General features: G+C 40.1%; 1 protein-coding gene across 10 annotated transcripts in view; it reads left to right on the forward strand.

Annotated features, from left to right (window-relative positions):
• The first annotated feature begins 2,845 nt into the window (after positions 1-2,845).
• The window catches only part of LOC127577273 (anillin-like), a 47,943-nt gene continuing 27,312 nt past the window's right edge, over positions 2,846-23,476 (forward strand). For 4 of the 10 annotated variants that reach the window (XM_052028326.1, XM_052028328.1, XM_052028329.1 and 1 more), the window contains exons 1-11: positions 2,846-2,985; positions 4,979-5,108; positions 6,896-7,084; positions 7,694-7,803; positions 8,898-8,961; positions 11,393-11,571; positions 14,291-14,395; positions 16,081-16,219; positions 16,639-16,773; positions 17,771-18,051; positions 19,883-20,025. In XM_052028326.1, the coding sequence (XP_051884286.1) occupies positions 5,018-5,108; positions 6,896-7,084; positions 7,694-7,803; positions 8,898-8,961; positions 11,393-11,571; positions 14,291-14,395; positions 16,081-16,219; positions 16,639-16,773; positions 17,771-18,051; positions 19,883-20,025 (1,436 nt within the window). In that variant the 5' untranslated portion in view covers positions 2,846-2,985; positions 4,979-5,017. Of the gene's footprint in view, positions 3,060-4,978; positions 5,109-6,895; positions 7,085-7,693; positions 7,804-8,897; positions 8,962-11,392; positions 11,572-14,290; positions 14,396-16,080; positions 16,220-16,638; positions 16,774-17,770; positions 18,052-19,882; positions 20,026-23,476 lie in introns of all 10 variants that reach the window. The other 6 variants (XM_052028333.1, XM_052028327.1, XM_052028330.1 and 3 more) reach the window with 6 other exon arrangements.

Below are 23,476 nucleotides of genomic sequence, written 5' to 3' on the forward strand. Positions count from 1 at the left end.
GGCAGCCACTGACTCCAGTCATGTGCCCATTAGGACCCCCTTAATGAGCTGGAACCTCTCCTCAACAAAAGGGGTTTCCACCTTGTAAATGTGTAGCTGGTTGGATGTCATCAGAAGATTTTTCTGACAGTGAACTGAATCCCAGCACAGGGAATACTACTGTCACAATGTTAAGGTAATGGGAATAAGTGAATAGAGAAAATGTTACAGACTGATAGATCTCATGGCAATTTCCCATCATTTCTTTTTACTAAAGGAAGTTAACTGCATAAGCTCTGCCTTGAAATATCAATTGTTTCTAGGGATGCTCAACAGTACCTTGTTTGGTCTTGCAATATATCCTGATCTGCAGTCTCTCTGCGGCACATAATTAAGATTCTTCTTTTTGTCTTGAATCAGATCAAGTGCTGAAAACAGGTGTGATGTTCCCATTGTTTAAGAATCACTTTATGTGCAGCCACGTGTAAATACTGTCCCCTTATTAACTCACTGAACTTGGCATCAATCTGCTCAGCTCAAATTTTCTAACATCACTAATTGTGATGACTTAACTATGGTCACACACCCTGCTGTTGCCATCATTAATTGTCTGAACGCACGCCACATGCAATCCTGTGTGAATTATGCAAATGATAACACAATCCTTAACCAATGCCATTAGCAGGATGAATGATTGCTCTTGTCATTCTATTTCTCAACTCCACCTGTGCAAAACCAAATCATCCTGTGGATAAACGTAATGAGGGAAGAACAGAAAGAAAGCAATCTGTTCTGATTTAGTTGAAGTGGTCCTATTTCTTGATTTCTTTCACTCAAGTTGATCAAAAAAAATTGAGCATTCTCCCAGCACCGCCCATGTGTGGAAGTAAAGGATCCCAGTCCTTACCTACCATTTCCTCATTCTGGGAACATACAGTCCTTTAAAGTCCAGTGGCAACTCTTTGTTTTGCCTCATATTATCCCCAATTTCTTTTACACTTAGTGATACGTTCTTCCCTTTCAAGCAGTTACCTTGATTAAGAAAGGCAGTAGGTAACACTGGCAGCAAGTCCCTTGCCCATCCGTTGCCCATCCGTTGGCATTGGATGTAGAGTGAATTAGTCTTTTATGTTTGACAGAATTTTTTCTCTTGCCCCCTTCCTCAATCTTGCATCTTGTTTAGCTCAAATTGTTTCTCAACAATTAATTCAATAATTTCAGTTATTCTAGACCCGCCTCTCACATTTCCAGCATTCATTTTCTTTTTCTCTCCAGATTTCATTCTTCCCCTCCTATTTATGCCTCTCCTAGACATACTGTTTATTATTCATGAGTCTTTTCTTTAAACCTCTCCTACCTAGCAAAACTGAAAAAGCAAAGAAGTGCAGATTCTGGAAATTGGAAATAAAAAACCAGAATGTTGGAAATACTTACCAGGTCAGGCAGCATCTGATGAGAGTGAAACAGTTTATGCTTCAAGTCGATAATCTCTCATCAGAACTGAGAAGACATAAGAAATCAAATATGTTTCAAGTTGTCAGTCGAGGGAGGGGTGGAGAGAACAGTGGGAATGTCTGTGATGGGTGGAGATCAAGAGAGACCGAATGACACAAGTGGTGGTGATGCTGGCTGAGAGAGTGTGATGTGAAGACTTGTTAATCACAGATGAGCTGCCTTACGGAGATGTGAAGACAAATGAAAATGGAAGAGGGGGGAGAAGAAATGGTTGAAGCTGGGAGATACGAACTGGAGGAACAAAATGCTGCAGAAGCTAGATATCCGAAATAATTACAGAGAATGCTGGGAATACTCAGCAGGCTAGGCAGCACCTGGGCAGATAGATACAAGGCTAATGTTTCAGACTGATTATTATTTGTTGGAACTGGCGTTTTCTTGTACAAACTGAAAAGGCTACTTATCTGAAATTGTTGAATTCCATGTTAAGTCCTGAGGCTGGAATGGGTGTAAACGGAAGATGAGATGTTGTTCTTTGAGTTTATGTTGGACTTCTTTCGAACTCTGTAAGAGGCAAAAGACAGAGGTCAGAGTGGGAACAGTCTGGAGAACTGAAGTGAAAGGATACTGGAAGCTCAGGGTCACCTTTGTGGATCAAACAGATGTGTTCTGCAAAGTGATGGTCTTCTGCCCACAGGACTTAGCTCAAATATGTAATAAAACCGTATTTGTGGGAATGGGTGTTTCTTAGTCAGCACTGACTCGATGGACCAAAGGGCCTGTTTTCAACTGGTATGATTATTATTCTATAACTTCTTCTAGTCACTTCCAGCTGCGTGTCACTTGCTGCATTCCATTCATTTTATGGTTTAACTGGGAGGATTTGAATTCCAAAATAATGAATGCCTTTCTGCAGCAATTAATTATGAATGCAAGAAATCACCAGAACAAGAAGTCTAAATTAAAAAAAAATGGTATTCTCAGAATCAGCTTTATTATCGCTGACATATGTTGTGAAAATTGTTACTTTGCGGCAGCAGTACAGTGCAAGACATAAAAATTACTCTAAGTTACAAAAAAATAAATAGTCCAAAAGAGGAATCAGGAGGTGGTGCTCATGGGTTCATGGACCGTTCAGAGATCTGATGGCGGAGGGGAAGAAGCTGTTCCTGAATCGTTGAGTGTGGGTCTCCAGGTCATTCTCAGTGCATCTATAGCATTAAAAACAGAGAAGGGCATCCACTTCTTCCTGATGTGAACACACCAGCTCAGTCCCTCTCCCGCCCGACCAGTGACAAGGGGCAGTGTCATTACAGCCCCTCACCGACAGGGAGCCACAGCCGGGGAGGCCGCCGCCGCCGCCGCCGCCGCCGGACCTTCTTGTGACGTCAGCGCGCTCCCCGTCGGGCGTGCGGCCAAAGAAAAAAGTTCGAGCGGGGCGATGGTCGGCGGGGGGCGCATGCGCGGGAAAGGGCGCCGGATTTAAACGGGAGGAGCGGCGGTTGGTGCGGGTTCGGTGCTGCGCTCTCTTTCTTCTCCAGTGCATCCAAGGTGGGTGCAAGTGCAATCTTTGGGCACAATTATCTAAATAGGGGATGTTGCATTAAGTTCATTGCAAACTGGAGGTGAGCCTTCCTCCGCGTCCTTTAGTGTGCGGGGCTGTTGCTGCAGGTCGCGCCCAGCTGGGGGGGGGGGGTGCCCGGGCGGCGGGAATGTGCCGGTCGCCGTGGGCTCGCCCGTCCTTCGGGCGGGAGGGCAGGAGGGAGGGCTGGCGTCGCGCCTCTCTCGGCCCTGAAATCTGCTGGCCCTCCGCTTCAAGGAGTTGTCCGTGGCCAAATGTTTCCGTCCACGTTTTGAGCGTGGTGGAGGCGGCCATTTCGCAGTGATGAGCAACAGGGAGTTGTCCCCCCGTCTGCTCCGCCTGGCTCTGCACTTGGCTGCAACGGCATTTCTAACAAATTCCGTATGGCATTGCTTTTCTTTTAAGTGGGAGCAACAATGCAAAATCCCGAGTTGATTATGAACAGTATTTTTTTTGGTGGTGATGCTTGGGGGGGTGGTGGGGGGGGGTGTTATTAAGGTCTTGTATGTACCTTTTTTTCCCCCTCGCAGCTGAAGGAAGAGGAGAAATGGGGTGATTGCTCATCCTTTCTTTTTGTGATCAATTGTCAGTAATCTGTGGGGTAATAAATTTTAAGTTGACAGGTACACTGTTCCAACAGAATACAATCAGATGCACCGTCTGGTGAGAGGTCTATTTTTGTAAATATGTTGACCCTGAGGTATGCAATATCTGGCCAAAAATCCTCTCTCTGCCAACATCATTCAATGGCTTAACTGCCCATTCAGCTTTTTATAAAATTTTGCTGTGCCAATGCTGCTTTTATTACAAGTTGAGGGTTATCTGCAGATAATTCTTGGCTCTTACCAAGATGATGAATTGCTGCCTTGGTCTACAGCAATCTGGTATTTCCTCAGGGAAATTTGGGATTTTAACTAGGTTGTGATAAAAGATTGGTGATATTTCCATGACATGGGCTATGTAACTTTGAATTTCTAAATAATGTTCCAGAACTCTGCCTTTCTATTTGGGCAATAAAGGTTACAAGTTTGACAAATGCTTTCAAAGAAACCATGGCAGGTTGTTGGTATGCATTTTGCAGATAGTACTTGCTGTAGGTTGTGGTGGAGGAAGTAATGCTGAAGGTGTCTGTGTAAACTTTTACTAGGAAATGGTCAGTTTCTGATTTGGGTCAAGGGAAATTTCTTGACAAGTCAATCTGTCATTAGTGGGCTAGGAACATCCTTTTGTACCTACAAGAAAAGTGGTGAATCTGATTGGGTCCCCAAGCAAACAGCCATGCTTTTGCAAAATGTCTCATCACCAAAACTTTCAAGCAAACACCAAAATGCAGTCTGGCTGTAAGCATGACTCTGTTAGATCCTTCATATACATTTGTTGACATGCATCTCTTTCTGAACTTCTTTTATACAGAAGTTCTGTCAAGATTCATCCCTAACAACTGTAGTCTGGGCCTCAGCATTATAGGCTGTCCTCAGAGGCATTCACTGAGGCCAACATAACCTGCTGGTGGTTGATACCCTTTAATTTGGCTAAGATTTGCTGGTCTTCCTGTACAAGAAGTTAGCTATGGCCAAATGTTGCAGACTGAGACAATACAATGCCCAGTTGGAAGTGCTGAAGAACATTCGCTGCTTTCTGCAGCAGCCACAAGTGCTTGGTGGGATGGGCTGTAGTTTCAGACTCTCCCATCATAGCATCTGGAGTGACTGGCATCCATACTGTTAACAAACCCTTGGATTAATGTAAATTACCTAGATTCTTTTACACCTGGTGGTTTTAAATCTTTTTAGACCAATATTGGCAGTTGAGTAGTACTTTGTGCAGATAGAATTCAGTGTTGATTTGCCTGCTGCTTTGGGCAGTACTCCTTTTTATATCTGGCACTTGAAAGCTGTCACTTGTGTATGTGAAGGTAACAAATTGCATTACTTATTTAGGCATTCTACTCTTGCATTGCAGGCACCATATTGTACTCGAGAGGTGATATTTTAAAACAAAATGTCATCTCTTTGCACTGTGGAAGCAATGTTGCGCAGCCCTTTGAAGCGCCTAAGGCAGCCTCCCACAGACAATGAAGGAAATGACAGTGGTGAGTTAAATTGGTTAAACTGCAAGCAATTGGGTGGTCGGAATCCACTGATTTGTCATGTACTCTTCAATTTTAAAAAGTTAACTTTATCTAGTAACCTCTGCCTAGATTATAATTCAGAAACTAAACTTGGCCATTTTGCCACATCTTTTTTAAACTGTAGAAATTGTAAATGCTCAACAGTTCTGTGAAATTCATTAATAACCTGAGGTGTTTTCCCAAATTCTTTAATCTCTTACCAAACTGTACTTTCTGTGGTTTCTTAACAATTGCTTATTAATTTATAATGGCTCCCCCACCTTTAAGCTTGATCTTCTACCCTTTATTTACCTGTCTGCTGAAATTTTTGTCCCAGAATGGCAATAGATATTATTTAAAATCTGTATTCCTGCTTTTAAGAACTTGTTGAGCTGCATGTGAAATGGCAGACAGAAACAGACTTGCTGCTGTAAGCCAGTTCCGTCATCAGTGATTCCCACCTGCCATTAGTTGTATCTCCAAAGGGCAGATGAAAATTTTTATTTGAAGAAATTTGGGGAATTTCATTTATATTTCCTTAAAGTGATGAGGTATCTTGGCATGATCCTCCTTCAGGAACTCAAATACTACTTAGTACTTGTGTAAACTGATCACTGCCCAACCCCAGTTTCAGCACCCCCCCCCCCCCCCAAAGAATGAAATACAAAATGAAGACTTTATGCTACACTTAAAAACATTTTGGTTACACTGCATCTGGAGTGAAATATTTCTGGGCACCACATTTCAGAACATTCCATTGGTGAAATACCTCAGTTGTATCTGGGAACTAGAGGCTGGGGTGGTTCTCACTAAGCAGATGGTTGAAGGTATTCGATGGGCGGCACGGTAGCATAGCAGTTAGCGCGACGCTATTACAGCGCCAGCGATTGGGGTTCGATTCCCGTCGCTGTCTTTAAGGAGTTTGTACGTTCTCCTGTGTCTGCGTGCGTTTCTGCTGGGTGCTCAGGTTTCCTCCCACATTCCAAAGACATACAGGTAGGTTAATTTGGGGTTTAAAATGGGCGGCGCAGACTCATTGGACCAGAAGGGCCTGTTACCACGCTGTGAATAAAAATTTTAAAAATTAATTGAGGGGTATTGGATCCCGTGGCAGACATATTGGTAGCCAGGGAATGCTTAGTTTAAGATAACTGATCTGGGTGGTGGTGAGAGAGGAAGAAGTGACATTACACAGTTACCTAGCATGCCCTATCTGAAATGAGTGTTTTAAATGCATTTAAAAAAAAACTTGTAGGCCTATGGAAAAGAGCAGGGTATGTAAGGATAGAGCCTATACAAGCACACCGGGCCATATAGCTGTCTCCTGTATTGTGCAGTGAAAATCCACTGGTATAAATTTGCAGTTCTTATCTGTAATTGCAATATCATTATTAGGTGGGCATTTATCCAATACAAATTCAACAATGTTTATTGAACTTAAATGGGCTTAGTGCAGAAAATGTAGCACGTAGTACAATAGGTATTGTCTCTTGTCTACAGTTTGGCATCTATGCTCCTGCCTTGTCTCTCAAACTGCTTCAAGCTTTGAATCTTCCAAATCAGTGCTCCTAATATTCATTGCTAATTAAATGGTATTTAATTATTGATGAGAATGGGCTACAAAAATGTCTTTTGAAAGAATGTTAGTGCCATGAGCACTTTTTTCTGGGATGATTTGTATACTTGATCTGATTTGTGACTGGAATTCTGTTTTTATTTTAAACCCCTATTATTTTGCACCACCTCATCCCACCCTGCATTGTCATTAGATTCTCTGAAGAGGCAAAAGCCTCCATCCTTGGATGAAGAGATGGAAAACATAAATCCTCTGGGATCTTGTACGTCGTCAAAATTTCGAGTCTTGGAGCAAGAAGTCAAGCCAGACACTCCCATAGTTCCCTCGGTGAAATCCCGTCTTCGAAGACTAGCTGAACAGAAGAAAGAATTGTGTTCTGATGGTATGACTTGTGCCATTTTTTTTTATTTTAAAAGGCATCTTTATAAATTACACACTATATTCTTGGAAATAGTGTTACGCTTTTTTTTCCACTTGCTATGTAGTGTGGCTAAGTATAGTTCTGTGAGCAATAATAGCACTCTGGACCCTCTCCTAATTGCAGTGGATGGGTAATGTGGTCCTTTGCCTGGCCCCAAGGCCTCATAGACTGATTTCCATGTGATCTGGATTCATTGTTTCTCTCAAACCATGAATCTATCAAGAAGAACCAACAGTCTTGGGTGATTTAGGTTTTGTTATGGATCATGTGCACTTGCTCATTTTGGGTCTCGTGCCTAGGAATTGTCAATTCCTCTGTTCTATTTTGTAGAACTGTATCATATTTCCAGCTAAACTTTTTATGAAAACTTCATGACTTTTTGTTGCATTGTTTTGCCATTTGAACACTAGAAAATAAGCCATACATAGTCTGCAAGCAGAGGACTAAAATTTAGTAATCTTAATTCATCTTGCTGGTTATTTCAATGCTTGTGGATGGCTTGTTTGCTGGAGCTAAGGAGGGGAAGCTGATATTAGAAGATGATTGCAATAACATGCACCATCTCTTTAGATCTTCTCTCTAATGCACGGTTATCTTCAGACACAAGAAATGGATTGGTTTCTCCAGCAGAAATGACCAGCTCCTGGAAGAATGAACTTGCCAGGCCACCGATTAAGAAGGTAATTCAATGGCTCCGTGAGTTCTGGATGTGAACTATAGGAATGGGAGTAGTTCTTGGAACATGAGGCTGTGAGGAGGTCTGGTAGAAGGATTTGAAATCGTGAAGGAAATGGACAAACTGTTCTCATCAATATAGGGGATTAAGGTCTTAGAGACAGATGATTGGTGATGGAACCAAAAGTGACAGTGGTTAGGATGTGGAATTCACTACCAGAATTAGTAATGGAGGCAGATTTGATTTCTTTCAAAAGAAAGCTCGTTAAATATCTGAAGGGAAAGAATTTGCAAGGGAGTGGAACCAAGATCTGGCAGGTACTCGATAGGCCAAATATCTTTGTACTGTAACCATGTATTTGTATCAATAAATTGACTTTGTTAGTACTTAAGAGTCATGATATAAGCTATTCTTTTGTCAATTGCTCTGCCTGGCTACACTATCTTGCCTATTATCACCATATTTTATTATATTCTTCCCCTGGCACTTCATCTCTGAACATCTTGTATTCCAATCTTGCCTGTCTGATGTTCAAAATTCTCATCTATTTTCAAAGTCTTCCCAACTGTCACCCTTATCTGCACTCCAGTTTTGGCTGCTTGACTATCCCTTGTTTCATTTTAACTCCAATCCACCATTAACAACTATGTTCAGCTGCTAAGATCTGTGAATCTGGAATCTCTTCCACTTTCTAACCTACTGCACCAACCAATCTTTTTAAACTAAGTCTAATATCTCTGCCTCTTATTAAGTAGCCTTTTTCCAAGCTTTGTATAGGGCTCAGATTTTAAGATTCTTGGGTACCTGGGGATGAATTGCTATAATAAAGACACTAAAAATACAAATGATGCAGTCTGCAGTTGTGTTTATTAGCAACAAAGCAAATGAATCCCTGTTGTTATAAACCTTGAGGCCTTCCCTTTTTACAGTGACAGACACTGGGATTGACTTTCCTCCAGATTTATAGACCAGGGATTGCTGCTAGAGGAAAACTGTAGTACTTGTTCACAAAAATTAACTCTTGTACCCTTTGGAATCTTTGTTAGTTGCAAATTGCCAATTAAACATCCATATTTTAACCCTGTTTTGCTGATGTAGGCCAGAAAGAATGCTGAAGGTGAAACCATGTCTTGTACAGAAGTGAAAACTTTATTAACCTCAAGTAAGTGTGTTGTGCTTGAATTGTTGTCTTGCTATCATTGTATTACTGTGACTAAGTCACTCGTCTTCCTATTGTCAGAAGTGAATTCCATGTAAATATCAGCAGGGACCTTGAAACCCCACCCCCCTCCAATTTTAGTGCCAACACTCTGAAATGTGAAGGAGAAGGTGAATTTAATGAAGAAATCTATCTGCTATAGTTCCACTTAAGTATAAGGGGCACCCTATTTGTTTTGCAGATTTCCCACCACCCGCCCACCACCCCCCCCCCCCCCCCCACCTGCCAAAATCGTTTGGAGCCATTGATCTTCCTTGTTTTTGTTAACCACTGGTGAGCCTCTAAACTTGTAATGACAGAAGGCCATTTGTCCCATCAAGGCCGTGCTGGCTCCTAAGGAAGCCATCCCATTTCCCTGTACCATGTCAACTTGATCTCTTTGACAGGCCCACCAATTTTGCTTTGACTCTTTTTGCTGTTGACTCAGTGGTAATTTACAGCAGCTAATTAGCATGTCTTTTGGGATGTGGGATGAAACTGCAGTCGGAGAGAACCTCTACACAAAAACACCCAAGTTCACAATCAAACCCAGATCCCTAAAGTTGTGAGGTAGCAGCAGCACTAACTGCTGTTATTATGACACCATTCACTTTTTTCCCCTATCCATTAACTTCCTTAATTTTAAATTTGTGTAGTACTTTGAAAATATGCTCCCCAGACTTGGATTTTATTTATTAGGTTGAGTGACTTGCAATTGTAGTGTCAAACAATGTTCTTGTGTGAAATGCTTTGTCTTGACCTTGTAACTCTGGTATAATTTGAAATTGTTCAAATTCCTCTGATCCCCTCAACCCAATTTCTGTTTGATTTGAGCCACCCTGCCAAGCCCTTTCTTCCTATTCCACTACTCTTCCATTATGTACCAGATACAGAACTTGGGGAATTATCTCTGTGCAGCTCCAGCAACACTAAATTCAGCAGCATCATCAGTTGTATGCTTGATTGGCCTTTCTATCTGAGTATCTACTCTCTCCAATGTTGGTGCTTTCTGGCTGCAGTACATATCTGCAAAATGTAACACAAGCTGCAAGCACTTAGCATCTCCAAACCCATAATATCTATTCCTTACCATCTGGGACATGCCCTCTTCTCGTTACTACTATCGGGGAGGAGGTACCAGAGCCTGAAGACCCACACTCAATGATTCAGGTAAAGCTTCTTCCCCTCTGCCATCAGATTTCTGAATGGTCCATGAGCCCATGAAAGGTACCTCATTATTCCTTTCTGCACTATTTATTTTTGTAATTTATAATAATTTTGTGTCTTTGCACTGTACTGCTGTTGCAAAACAACAAATTACATGTCGTTTAGAATCAGATTTATTATCACTGACTTAAAGTACAAGGACAGCAAATGCATTCTTGGAGCTGCTTGCCTGCCTTTATTTTTGGATAAATTCCTGGAACATCCTATCAAGCAGGATCACATTGTGTAATTTGTCGTAAGACTGCTGCACTTCGTGACCATGCTTTCTCAAGCAATTGGCTATACATTAAATCCTTGGGCAGCAACGCCATATCTTGTGTATGAAGGTGATTAAGTTCTGCAAAGAGGTACTTCAATTATTTGTCTCCTACTTGATCATGTGATTTAATCTGCTCACTTTCTAAAACTTGGCTTGTGCACATATCCAGAAGTTGTCTTTAATTCCACAGGTCTTTAGAAATGTTGATATCAATCTACCAGGCTCTCGAATTATCTTTGTTATTGCAGTTAATGTGCATTTCATGTATATTGTGTTTTTTTGTTTAATTTTATTTCTGCTGGTTGAGGTCCTCTCAACAAAACAAGTAGATGCACCAATCAAGAAATAAACTTCCAGATCATAGCTCCCTGAGTTAATGAGTACAAATTTTGGTTTGGTAACATTCTTGCCTCCTGGGTGAAGTGACGTTTGGACTGAGGCCAACATAGTTCAAGCATACAATGCAGAATATCATTGAAGTAGTCTATTATGTCTGGTTTATAGTTACTCTATTTTTGCCCCATCTGCTTTACTATCTGTAAAGGTACAAGGAGGTTGAAATCCTGGCCAAAATTGATCCTTTTGTCAATTTTAAAGAACTGGCCATTGATCTTAATTTGGGCATGATGTTACACTTTTTTTTGTGTAGTGTGCTTTGAGTTTGTGTGAAGGCAATGTAGAAATGTTGTTATTGTAAACTTCATAGTGCTACATTGGATTTCTCATTTGTAGGAGAAGCAGAAATGGATCATTTACCAGCACTGTGGCTTCACCTTCTGGCTTGCTTTCAGATCTTTTTATTTACAGTGGGTGCATGTAGATGTGAAATTAAAAATAATTCCAAATCATGAATAAAGAGCACTTGTGATATTTTTATAGTCAATTTTTCCCTTTTTTATTTAAATACAGGCAGTGTTGTTGTGCAAGCAGTTAAAGAAAAATTTGAAGACATGAATCATGAGAAACAGAACCAAGGACAAATGGGAAACTTCCTCATCCCTGAAGTAACTCCAAGTACCAAAGCCATTCAGGCAATGCTGCTTCAGAAGTCTACTCCTAGTGCTTCGCGTGTTATTTGGATAAAAAAGGCAAGCTGCAAACTGCAGACTTTGAATTATTACCACAAAGGGTGGCATTGAAAGTCTGGCTCAGAAGTGACGTATGAGGATGTTAATGAAATGATCTTGAAACTTTTTTTAAGGAATGGAATAAGATCATGGACTGCTTTGGCCTCTGACATTTTTTTAAAACAAAAAGCTGTTAATTGAGTGGGCTAAGCTTGGATGGAAATGAGTTTTTTTTACTAGAATCTTTTTGCTAGCATTTTTAGCTAGCGAGTGCAGAAAATTCAAACCATCAGTGATTGAAATGAATTTGAGATTGACAATGAGGGTAGAGTTGAGTACTGTAATATTATGAAAGAATTGTATAAGAAGTTGTAACTTAACCTGGATGGACTTGAGTTGTGGATAAATTGGAAAGCTGACCGGAAGATGGTAATCCCTGGCCTGCATTAAAATTTTGAGGATTGTGGTGGAGGTAGTACTCGAATGATTAGAACTCTGAAATGAGTGAGTAATGACTGAAGAAAGATGATTGAACAACTGAAGTGGAGTATTCAATACTTCAAAATGAACCTTGCTGGTTGCCACCAGTTCTTGGGAATGGCTGTTATTCATGTGCCAGTCCTGGATTTGTGCAGATGCACTGACAGTCAGGATGTATAGAATAGGAGATGGTATTGTATCTGTTACTATACTGTGCCACTGGAATATTTCTAGAATTCCTCAGCACAAGGCCAGGACCCTGTCCATTTCGATGGAGGTTCCAGACCTACGGGTGGGATGACTTTTTAATTTGCTTTGATTTGATTTTTTTGCGACTTATCAATTTTAATAAAAAGAAGTAGTTTTAAAGTCTCACGTCAAAGATATTTAAAATACCTCACGTGAAATGGTTCTGTGAAAACACTGAGGCCTTTGCAGGGTCACCTGAGTGTGTCCTGGGTTCAGCAAGATCTGGCTTGTCTGAAGTTCCATTTGCAATGAAGAATCTCAAGCTAGATGCTGTTTTGTTGTACAAATGAAGTGCACGGTTCAGAAACTTCACTGGCATTCCTTTCAAAAAATGGTGCTTTGTTCATGAAGTTGCACTTGTTTACAAGTGTAAGATTTAAAATTTTCTAATACGAAGTTTTGTATGCCTGATTATAGTGAGGTGTCTTGCACAGGTGTGCATCTTCTGCTAGTTCTCTCCTCTGTCTTGTACCTTTTTGTTTCTCCACTCATTCCGTTGTTCAGTCATTTTGTGCAAGCCCATATTCATTAGAAATTGGTCAAACAAAAACTTGTGCTTTGCACTTGTGCTATATTTTCTCTGCTGTTTTCATTTGACAATAGTTGAAGGCTGCTCTTCTGTCATCTCCATAAGTGAATGCTACAAATTGAAATGCATTCAAGTGTGGTTATCACTATGTAGATTCCCAAGTTGAGGGAATCCTGCAGACCTGAAAAGGTTAAATGAGTGCATATTTGCCATGAGGCATGTGACCAGTTAACTTGTTTTGTTTTAACTTGCTGAGTTGTCAGATGATGTCAGAAAACTGCAGAAGCCTGGAATACAACTCCTGACACGTGGAAGGGACATGGGCTGAAACTTCCTCCTTTGGCTTCCTGACATCTCTGTCGGCATCTCGACAAAACAAACATAACTGTTTGGGAAGGATGGGGAGAGAAATGGGTACATTTTTGTATAAATAGTGAATGCTGCTCCTTGGAAAAAATCTGAATTTAACAATGTTCTTCATTTTGGGCTTTCTGCTACTCGGTCACAATTTGCGCTTGGGATTTTTTTCTTGAAACTTTCTCTTATACTGTGCTGTAAATATAACACTGGTCCTTTTCATTATAGTCAGATTTTGTGAAAACATTAACTTGCATTAATCCAATTATTGAAGTAGAAAGAAATTCTTTTTTTCAATCTTTTTATTAAGAAGTTTTTCATTGGAAGATGTGCCTGTTACTTAAAATATAATAATTCCACTGTTCCACTTGAAATTGGATGTACTGGACATGCTTTGATCAGTATGATTGCAGGATGGTGTTATTTGGAAGATGAGCATAGTATATTAATTGTTAAATTTTATTAAGACTGCTTTTTAAGGCAGCTTTAACATCCAACATATTAATTTCCCAGCTGGTAATTTATTGTATTTTATTTTTGACTGTTTGCATCAAGGCATTTTAGCTTGAGTCCCAAAGTTTAACTTCATTGTGATTTAAACAGACTGTCAAAGTGTGGCATCAGAAGACTCTAAAACTATCGTTGATTTTTTTCATTGCAACAGGCTGGATGATTGGGGATGTGAAGTGTTTCATGAATGCACCTGCTGGTGGTTAGATTCTTAAATGTCAACCTGTAATATAGTTGAACAATGTCTTGGACTTTTTTTCCTGAAGTTTTCCAGTAATTTGTTTTCCCTGATGAGCTATTATGGTATGATGGTCAGATTGACTTTTATACTTTGAACAATATTGCACATTCTCCTTTTTTTTAAAATAAGGATTGCCTTTTTTAAAAGCTGACAATTATATTAATCCAGTTTATCCCACTAGAATGGGTAATGTGCAGTATTTCTATTAGATTTTCTCCCTTGTTAATAGCTTGGGTTTTTGATGGAACACTTTTTTTTCAGGACTAGGTGGCATCCTGTAATGGAAAAGATAACTAGTTTGCATTTTGTTCATTGAACTTTGTGGTGGATGAGTTTTCAATTTTGGAGATTGATAGCCTGGCCTTTGTCTCTAGGAGCGGGAACGGGAGCTTGCAATGCTTCGGAGTAAGACTGAAGGGAAGAATCCCTGGGTAGAAAAGATGTCAAAGTCCTGCACAGGAAGTGAGGAAACACCTAAGGTAAGGAACAATGAACTTTATCCTCCCTGGAAGAATGAAGGTGGGTGAAGTCTTTTGAACTGGTTTTCCATGAGTGTTTCCACTTTCAAGCATCAAGATTTGTAACAAGTTATCAATTAATTCCCTATTTGACATATTATTTGCAACTGCCCAGCTCTTGTGCTGCTTGCAGCAGCTGCATCAAACAACTGCCATCATGGGCCATACCACACTTGGCCATGGTGCACCCAGCCCAGTTAAAATTGCAGAGAGAGTACTAACACCTAGGCATGTGCTGAAATTAGGGAGGCTGACATGGTCCTGCTTGTGCTATTTGGCCAGTGTCCATTTCTATCCCTGGGTTTATGTTCCACTGAGCAGTACCTGGTAAATGAATGCAATGCCAACCTGAGGCAACAACAGCACTGTATGGGATGGACCATTGAGGGTTCCCTAAACTACATGTGAATACCTTGCAGTACTGCATCCAGTTGTGAATGGCAGAGGACTTTTTAACCAAAGGAGGCAGCTCCCTGTGTGTCACCATCCTTGATGATATAACCCAACGTGTGTGGTGGGGGGGAGAGTCAAAGCTGAAGCATTGATGGTTCTTGTGAATGCATTCAAGTGGATGATTCTTTTCAACCTCTTGAAGTCTCTACCTTCACAAGCCAATTTGGTATCAAGAGATGGATAATTGTATTGGATGCAGCAAAGCCTTGAGTACTATAGCCAGGATGTTGTACGTGCTCCAGAACTGCCTACGTCTTAAAGCAGGATGTTCCAGCACTTCCACAACTCTTGACATCTAGGCTACAATATGACAGTACAGAGGAGATTTACCAGGATGCTGCCTGGATTGGAGAACATGTCTTATGAGGATAGGTTGTGAGCTAGGGTTTTTTTCTCTGGAGAGGAGGAGGATGAGAGGTGACTTGATAGAGGTGTACAAGATGAGAAGAGGCATAGATTGAGTGGACAGTCAGACTTTCCCCAGGGCAAAAGTGGCTACACTGAGGGGACATAAGGTGATTAGAGGAAGGTATAAGGGGGATATCAGAGGTAGGCTTTAAAGTGGTGGGTGTATGGGGGCAGGTACATTAGGAATATTTAAGAGACTCTTAGCCCCCCCATTTCTCTATCATTGATGTGGCTATGTGGGAGGGAAGAGTTATATATTAGAGCAGGATAAAATGTTGGCACATCGTGGGCTGAAGGGCTTGTACTGTACTATCATATTCTTTCCTCTGATATGAGGAATTGTGCAAGTATGTCCTTGACAACTGGACATTGGCCCTGCTTTTCTCACCCCAATTGATCACTTGATTTTTTTTTATTAATTTACTTGAAATGTAAGTAATGTTGGTAACATCTGCATTTATTGCCCTTGGTGGTAGTGGTAAACTGTCATATTGAATGCATTTACACAATGGTCAGTTCCATTTGCAGCAACTCTAACCCACTCTGAACATTGGTTGTGCAGCATGTATTGCTTGCTTAATGAGTTACAAGTAACAATCATTCCTGCTAGTTGCATGGTGATGAATATTTGTCTAATTGTTTTCAATCCAGTACATTGCTATTGTTGAAATGCCATCATCTACATTTGAGTCGGTGAGACCCACGTACCAATAAATGAAGCTGTTGCTGCACTAGGTGATACTTTGCCTCCATAAGGTTGCATGTTTTATTTCTTTCCTCAAAAGACTAACCCTCCAGTACAACAGGAAGAGATGAAGGAAAGCACAGAATTGCAAGTGAACACTATTCATGGCAGTGATAACACTGCAGGGTTTGAGAATACTGCAAAATGTGAGGAAATCCTCCAGATTACTGAAGACAAAGGTAAGGCTCTGCCACCACATAGCCTCTGTCTTGCTACACTGTACTGCTACAATCAAACTAAAAATTGAACATTTTCATTCAATTTCATGTCTTTTTAGCTATTAATTCCCAAGATTTTGTTTATAAATTTGAGCTATGCGGTAGGTTAGGGGAGTGTTTTAAAGCTACAGGTACCTTTTCCAGGTAGATCAAAAATTCTGTCTTCCACCATTTTGAATCAAATACAATGGGAATAAAAGTAATACTTGAGCATTGTTCCTTCCTAATTCACTGGTTGCATCCCTGATCTATCATTATGAACTATTTAGATGCACATCTGAGTAAAAATGCATGTGATTGACTTTGATTCCAATTTGTTTGCAAGTTTGCATTCCTTCAGTAATGTGTAACCCTTGCACATTGTGTTCATCCCAAACTAGGTGATTGCAAGGGAGAAGAACCCATGGATTGGTCTACTCCCCTAAAGAAGGTTACCTTTGCATTAGAGCCACAAACTATTCCATCGTCAGAGTATGTAGAAAGTGAAAGTGATGAAAAGTGCATCTCTGAGATGGGTATGAGACCTTTGTGGCTATTTAAAATTCAGATGCAACTTATTTCTGTGTAACATTAATGCTGAGTTGCATTTCAAGGAATAAGGGAAGCATCTATAGAAAGATGGTCCTTTTGTTGCTACTTTATAAATGAGAGAGATTTTATGGATAATACATGAAAATTTCCCAATTCTGACTAGGTTGAGCTGACCAGATTCACTATGTCCTTGGCTCATGGTGGAGCATGCATTTGGTGGAAGGGGCACCCTAAAGTGCTGGATAAACTTGAAGTAAACCTTTTTCTCGATATGGTGTAAGGTCACCCTTTGTGTCCATTTTCCCAAATAAATTAAGGAATTAGTAGACTTGGGTATAGCTCAGAGTTCTAATTTGGGAATGAAAAGTTAATGTTAAAGTTTCAAACTCTTGAACAGTTGGCAACAATAATTCATTTTCTAATCTTGTTTGAGTCTGGGTGTATTATTGGAATTTTTATGCATATTGCACCTTGATGAAAAGTTAACAAAATATCTTGCTCAGCTAGTTTAATTAGTCTACAACCTGTCATCTTGCTGAATTTTTCAAATAACCTCCAAGCTTTGTCCTTGCTCCCTTGAAGCACCTGGTCCTTTTGAGTCTTCATTCTCTTGTTGAACATTAGCCATTTAAAAATGTTCAAGGAATACTGACAGAGTATTGAGAACTGGTTTATAATTTTAGCATTGACTGTTCAGCAAGAAATGCCCCAGATTGACCTTGTGTTGGCTGGCACTGAAATTGATCCTTCCACCCTTGGTATGGCCAAATGTGTTTTTCCAGCTTTTGATTAGCTCTGTATAGTCATTTAGACTTTTGCTGACCTTGTTGATTTGCAGAAGACTGGGCTAGAGACAGCTACAATTATACCATGTCTTGGTTTAACCTTCATTTTGTGAATGGAATTTTGCAGTAAACTAAGAGCCAGTGTTGTACCAATGCTTTGCCATGCTTGCAAATGGAGGCTTTGTTTTTCTCTCAGAATTGGAATCATCATCTCAGGAAGAACTAAATAGCTCTGAAATAATTGACGAGCTGTTTAAAGATGTTCTTGACACTGACCATGCAAATGAACAAATGGAGAATGAACCAGAGCCTAAAAACCAAACGGTGACAGAGTTGGAAAAATCTAAAATTGAAGAGCAGAGTGATGAGGTGAAATCTGAGAATGAGGCAAAGGAAGAAGATGAGCTGACTCTTCCCAGTATAACTGTGGTGTCTCCACTTGCTAAATCTATCAAACTAGATGCCATGGCTCCTCTGGTGAGTATTCAGAGAACTTAATGTGTTGAGTACTATGTGCTGTGGTTTCAGTTTGTCCACATTCTAATTGGTCTAAGTATGGATTGTGGAATAAGTCTTAACAACTTGCCTATGTAATCTACAAAAATGACTGATTTGCTGCTTTTTTCCTTTCTCCAGTTCATGACTTTTCATACATTGGCAAACTGCAGGACAAATGGTTATTTGCAGAGGACCAAGCAGTACCTGCCTCAATGAAATTGTCTCATGAGATAAAGGCTTAATTAAGTAACAATTTCGTTCAGGTGGTCCTGAATTATAGCAGGATTGAACTATAGTGTTAACCGGTTTTTTGTTAATTGGGGTGGGGGGAGAATGCTAGGCTGGCTTGATCTTATTAAATGGTAGAGGAAGTTTGAGGAGTCATGAGGACTACCGTGGATGTGTGTTAATACATTTTGTAGTTAAGTTGCACTGCAAATTCAGCCCACTTGCAGCTGGATGCCTCAGCCAAGTTTTTCAGAATTTGTGGTAGATTTAACTCTCCACTTATTTAGTGGCACTGTCATTCTGTGCATTTCATGTTGCAAATCAGCATTCGAACAAAAATCTGGTGGAAGTGGTAACCGTTCAGAGCCTCAGCCGATCCAGGAACACTTGTTTCTTGGATCTACAAACCTTGAGTGCAAGCAGGATCTAACAGTGTCCCACATAAATGACAACATGATTTGGGTGAAGAGTCTGTGGCAGTAAGGCTTATATTGTCCACTTTATGGATATGAGCTGCTTTGGCCTGTGCAACTAAGTTGCTTTGAATTGGATTAACCTGACATTCTGGACTGCTCTAAACTGCTCATTTTCAGATGCAACTTAAGGCACTGCAGTTCAAATCTATTGGCAAAAACTAGTTAGTTTTTTTGGTGCTTTTCAGGGTGTTTCATGTTTGCATCTATTGGCCAAGCTCTATCTAACTTAATTAGTCTTCTGTTTTATGCTATCCTCCCCTTCCCTATTCCAGTCAGTCTTGATCCATTAACAGTCTAGACATGTTAATTACCTCTTGGGGGAATTGGGAGGAGTACCTCATTTAGTCCCTATAGGCATCTAAGATGATGAGAACTGTTCTCCATTGCAACTCCTGTTCACCTTGACCCTATATGTGTTTAATGCACTTGAAAATCCACTAGATTTTTAAGCTAGTTTGATATTGATTTGGTCTCCCTTAGGAGTTTGACAGGTGGCAGAAATGCAAGTTTCTTTGAGCTTTTTGATACAACAATATGAGAGAATTGGATGATGCCTTCAGGTTTGTTTTTTGGAGCCATTTTGCTCTTTCCTGTGATTGTGGCTTTGTATATGATGCCAATTTCACTTTCAGATGCTGCCACAGCAAATTGACCCTCTATGGATTATTAATATCAGATGCATTTGAAACAAAAACCTTTTGCCTTGTTTGTCCAAATCCTTGTTATATTTTGGATGAGATTCTGAAATGTAAGCAATGCTCTTTGGCGCAGCATTGTGGTAGACAGTGTACATTAGTGTTTCGTTACAGGGATCAATGTGGAATATCCTGTTCAAGTGGGTATGCAAAGTAAATTTTAGAAATGAAGTTTATGGAACATTTGGCTAGGTTACAGGTTGATGACTGAATTTTAGCACAATTGTCTTGAGCTGCCAGGCTGTGATAAATGTTTTTGTAATATCTTGTCAGGTCTCCTTTCTATGATCAGCTCAAGTTCAATAACTTCAATGTACTTTTAAAGTCTGGAAACTTTGTATATTCAATTGCCTTTGGCTTTGTTAATGTAACAAACCTCAAAGGGTATCTTTATTTTCTGTATTTATATAGGCCTCAATACTGACATCACTAAACACCAATCTAGCAGAATCCTGTTGCTCCATCTATTCCTCTCTCAAGATGGAGAATACAGGGCAGAATCAAAATCCGACTGGAAGTCTTTCACCAGTGGTGGATGGCACACCATTCTACAGGTAATGCAATGGTTTTTTTCTCCTTTTGTCCATAGATGTATCCCCATAAACATTTTAGGAATTGAACATATTCTAAACCAAGTTGTGCTATTTCTTAAAAATTGCATTGATCTTTGCAGCTCTTTCACACTTTCGGTTATCAGTATACCGTAGCCCTTCTAATAATGACCCTGTTTTAGTCTTCAATGCCTTTTTGCCTTTAGTTAAAACATGAGTAGCCACTGTCCCTACAAGCCTGCTCCACTATTCTGTGGGAAAAGAAATAATGGTTGTTTTGTACCTTGCTTCTATATCCCTTTAAAATCCTTGGCTGGCAAAGGAACTTTTGGCTACCTTGCATTGTTTTAACTTAATGTGTGGCAGCCTTCGTGGATATGACGTTTCTTGTTTTCATGAGGGATGGTGTGTGCATGTTAGAGGAGTGTGAAATATTAACTCTGCTTGAGGAAATATTAAAATCACTTTTAAAGTGGGTAACTTGCCAGGCCAGATGAAATGTCCCCTTGGCTGCTAAGTGAAGCCAAGGAGGAACCAGCAGGGGCTTTGGCAATTTTTCAGAACTCCAGCTTCAGATGGGGTGCTGGAGGACTGCTAGTCTGGTAGCAATGTGTGAGAGTGGGCTAGGTTGTTACTATAGACTAGGCAGGCACCCCTCTGAAGATAAATCATTGGGGGATAAAAATTAAGGTGTAGCATTGATCTTCAATTGGGCATGGATTAATTAAGAACAGTTGGATTGGATTCACTAAAGAAAACTTCCCTTGAGACAATCTATTGAAAGCTTAACAGGGAGGTTCTGAGGAGAGTGTTTTGATGTAGCTTTGACAATGTCCTGTGTGACAGACTGGCCAGAAGGTTGAAAGCTTTGAAAATATAGCAAATTAGATCACAAATTGACTCTACAGGCTTGATATCAAACCCTTGCTTTTTGATGTGTGTAAAGTTTGACCTAAATTTAATGTGATGTAGAAAGTTTATAGATAGTACAGAAATTGGTTGCGGTTGATGGGGGCAGTGGTGTGTATGAAAAGTTGTAGACTACAGAAGAATATCAGTGGTTTGATAAGATATTGTCACGTACATCGGAACAGTGAAATGCATCTTTTTGCATTACTGAGAATGTGCTGGGGGCAGCCTGCAAGTGTTGCCATACTTCTGGTGCCAACATAGCATGCCCACAACTCCTAACTTGTATGTCTTTGGAATGTGGGAGGAAACCAGAGCACCCGGAGGAAACCCATGCAGACATGGGGAGAACGTACAAATTCCTTAAGACAATGGCAGGAATTGAACCCAGTTCGCTGGTGCTGTAAGTGTTGTGCTAACCACTACACTACTGTGCCACCTGGTCAAAAAAGTGGAAGATGTAACTGTTAGGAAGTGAAGAAATTCATTTGGAGTAAATGAATGAGGCAAGCAGTGTATGGTTCTGATGTAGGTAAACAGAGGAAAGCTGGAGTGTATTTTCCTAATCCATTCCCATATTCAATAGGGATTAGATATGCTATGTGAGATCCTCTACATTAGCCAAGGCAAACAATGTATTAGTGTTCTTATGCTAGATCTGTGTAATACACCAGTTAGACCATAACTAGAGTACTACAGTTCTATATGCCCCATTAATGGGAGATGTAATTGAATTGGAGAGAGTACAAAGGAGATTTACAAATGTTGCCAAGATGGCTACAAGGAAAGATTCAGTAGGCTGTGCTTGTTATTTTGAACAGGTTGGAAGGAAGATAAAACTTGAACTTGAATAAGAAGGCTGTTCCTATTAGATGTACATGGGGGGGCGGGGTTGGTGTGGATTGGTGAAGTTTTAGTGAACTGGTGGTAGTGCATTTGCAACAGTCGGTTGGGTGGTGAAAGACTTCACAGGATGCTGAGAGACTAAGTTGGTAACTGCACATTTAAGTGGCTTTTCATTTTTCAATATCTGGGTGTCACTGGAAAGGCAACATTTATTGCCTTTTATTCTTAATTGTACCCTAACTGAGTAGTATTTTGATAATGCTGCTGATTCAATAGTGAGTCTGGAGTCTCACATCTTTGAGCTGGTATCTTCTGCTTTTTGAGGAAGATAAGTCTTTCTGTTTTGTCTGTAACTTAAGGTTTGTTCCAGATTCTCCACAATGTAAAATGCTTTTCCATTAGCATATCAATTCTTGTAAATCTTAATCATCTTTTGAGAGATGGTTAGAAGCCTAATTCATGTTCTCCCTCCTAATTTAATCCTTAATGTGGAAGGATTTTGGTGAATCTGCATTGCATTCCTTCTAAGGCCAATATATTCTTTAAAATACAGAGCACACAGTACTCAAGATCTACTTGAATCAATATTGCTGTTCTTTTACATAAAGAAAGTCCTCCCCTTTTCATATTTCAGTCATTTACTAGATACAAAAGTGACCACTTGGTTATCTATTGTGGATTTCTTGTACCTGACCACAGCACTTTATCTGTACATGGACTCAGTTGTGTTTGGGGCTTGATTTGTTCCAAGTTTTTCAATATTTAGTCCTCAAGTTATTCTGATTTTAGTCCAATTTGGATACACTCAAACTTGCTTTGAAATGTACCAGCCAGAGTTTTTGTCCACTATTCTGTCTGTAATTTTGTGAATGTTAGCACTATTGAACTTGTACATGTGGCTGTGTTGGGTCAAAAACTAGTATTTTCTGTTGATACAATTGATATTCTGTTATACTATTTTGCATTATTTCAGAATACAATTGGGTTGTTTGGATGTGGCTGACTAATCTATTGATGCTTTTTCACCTCAAATTACTTCAACTTCTCTACACTATTAGTTTTACTCCATTAACTTTTTCTCTCCATTTTAGTTTTTTTTTCCTGAAATTTTCCAATCTAAAGTGAATTCTTGATTCAAGAGCTTTGGAATATTAAGGTTTATGTATCTGCAGGTTTGTCAACATCATTAATACAAAGGGATTTGTCTCTTGCTGCTTCTCTCCCCCCCCCCCCCCCCCCCCCCCGTGTTAATTGCTTATGTTCCCTGTTAGACTCCAGTTCATTCCATTTATTATTAATGGCACTGCAGTGTTTGTGAAGAGTGAAACAGCATGCATTTGTATAGTGCCTCTGGCAAAATGCTAGCAAGACTAATTTAACAAGCACCACAGCCATTTCACTAAAACTTCAACTCCTCAGCAACAGCTTTAAAGAGCATCTTAAAAAGGAGGGAGGTGGAGAATGCAGAGAAGTTTCGAAGTATTTGGGAGCTTGAGTCCTTGACATATGATTTTTGGCTGTCAATAGTAGAGTATTTTAAAACTGGACTTGAGGCCAGAATTACCATGCAGTAATCTTGCAAGTGTGTAGGTCATGTTGACACTGTAGGCCATCTAGTCCATGCTGCCTCTGTAGAGCAATCCCAGTCAGTTGTGAACATCCAAGTATTTATTTTCTGCAAGTCTCCAATTTCCTGTAG

Source organism: Pristis pectinata, chromosome 13 (assembly GCF_009764475.1).
Source record: "Pristis pectinata isolate sPriPec2 chromosome 13, sPriPec2.1.pri, whole genome shotgun sequence".
NCBI lineage: Eukaryota > Metazoa > Chordata > Chondrichthyes > Rhinopristiformes > Pristidae > Pristis > Pristis pectinata.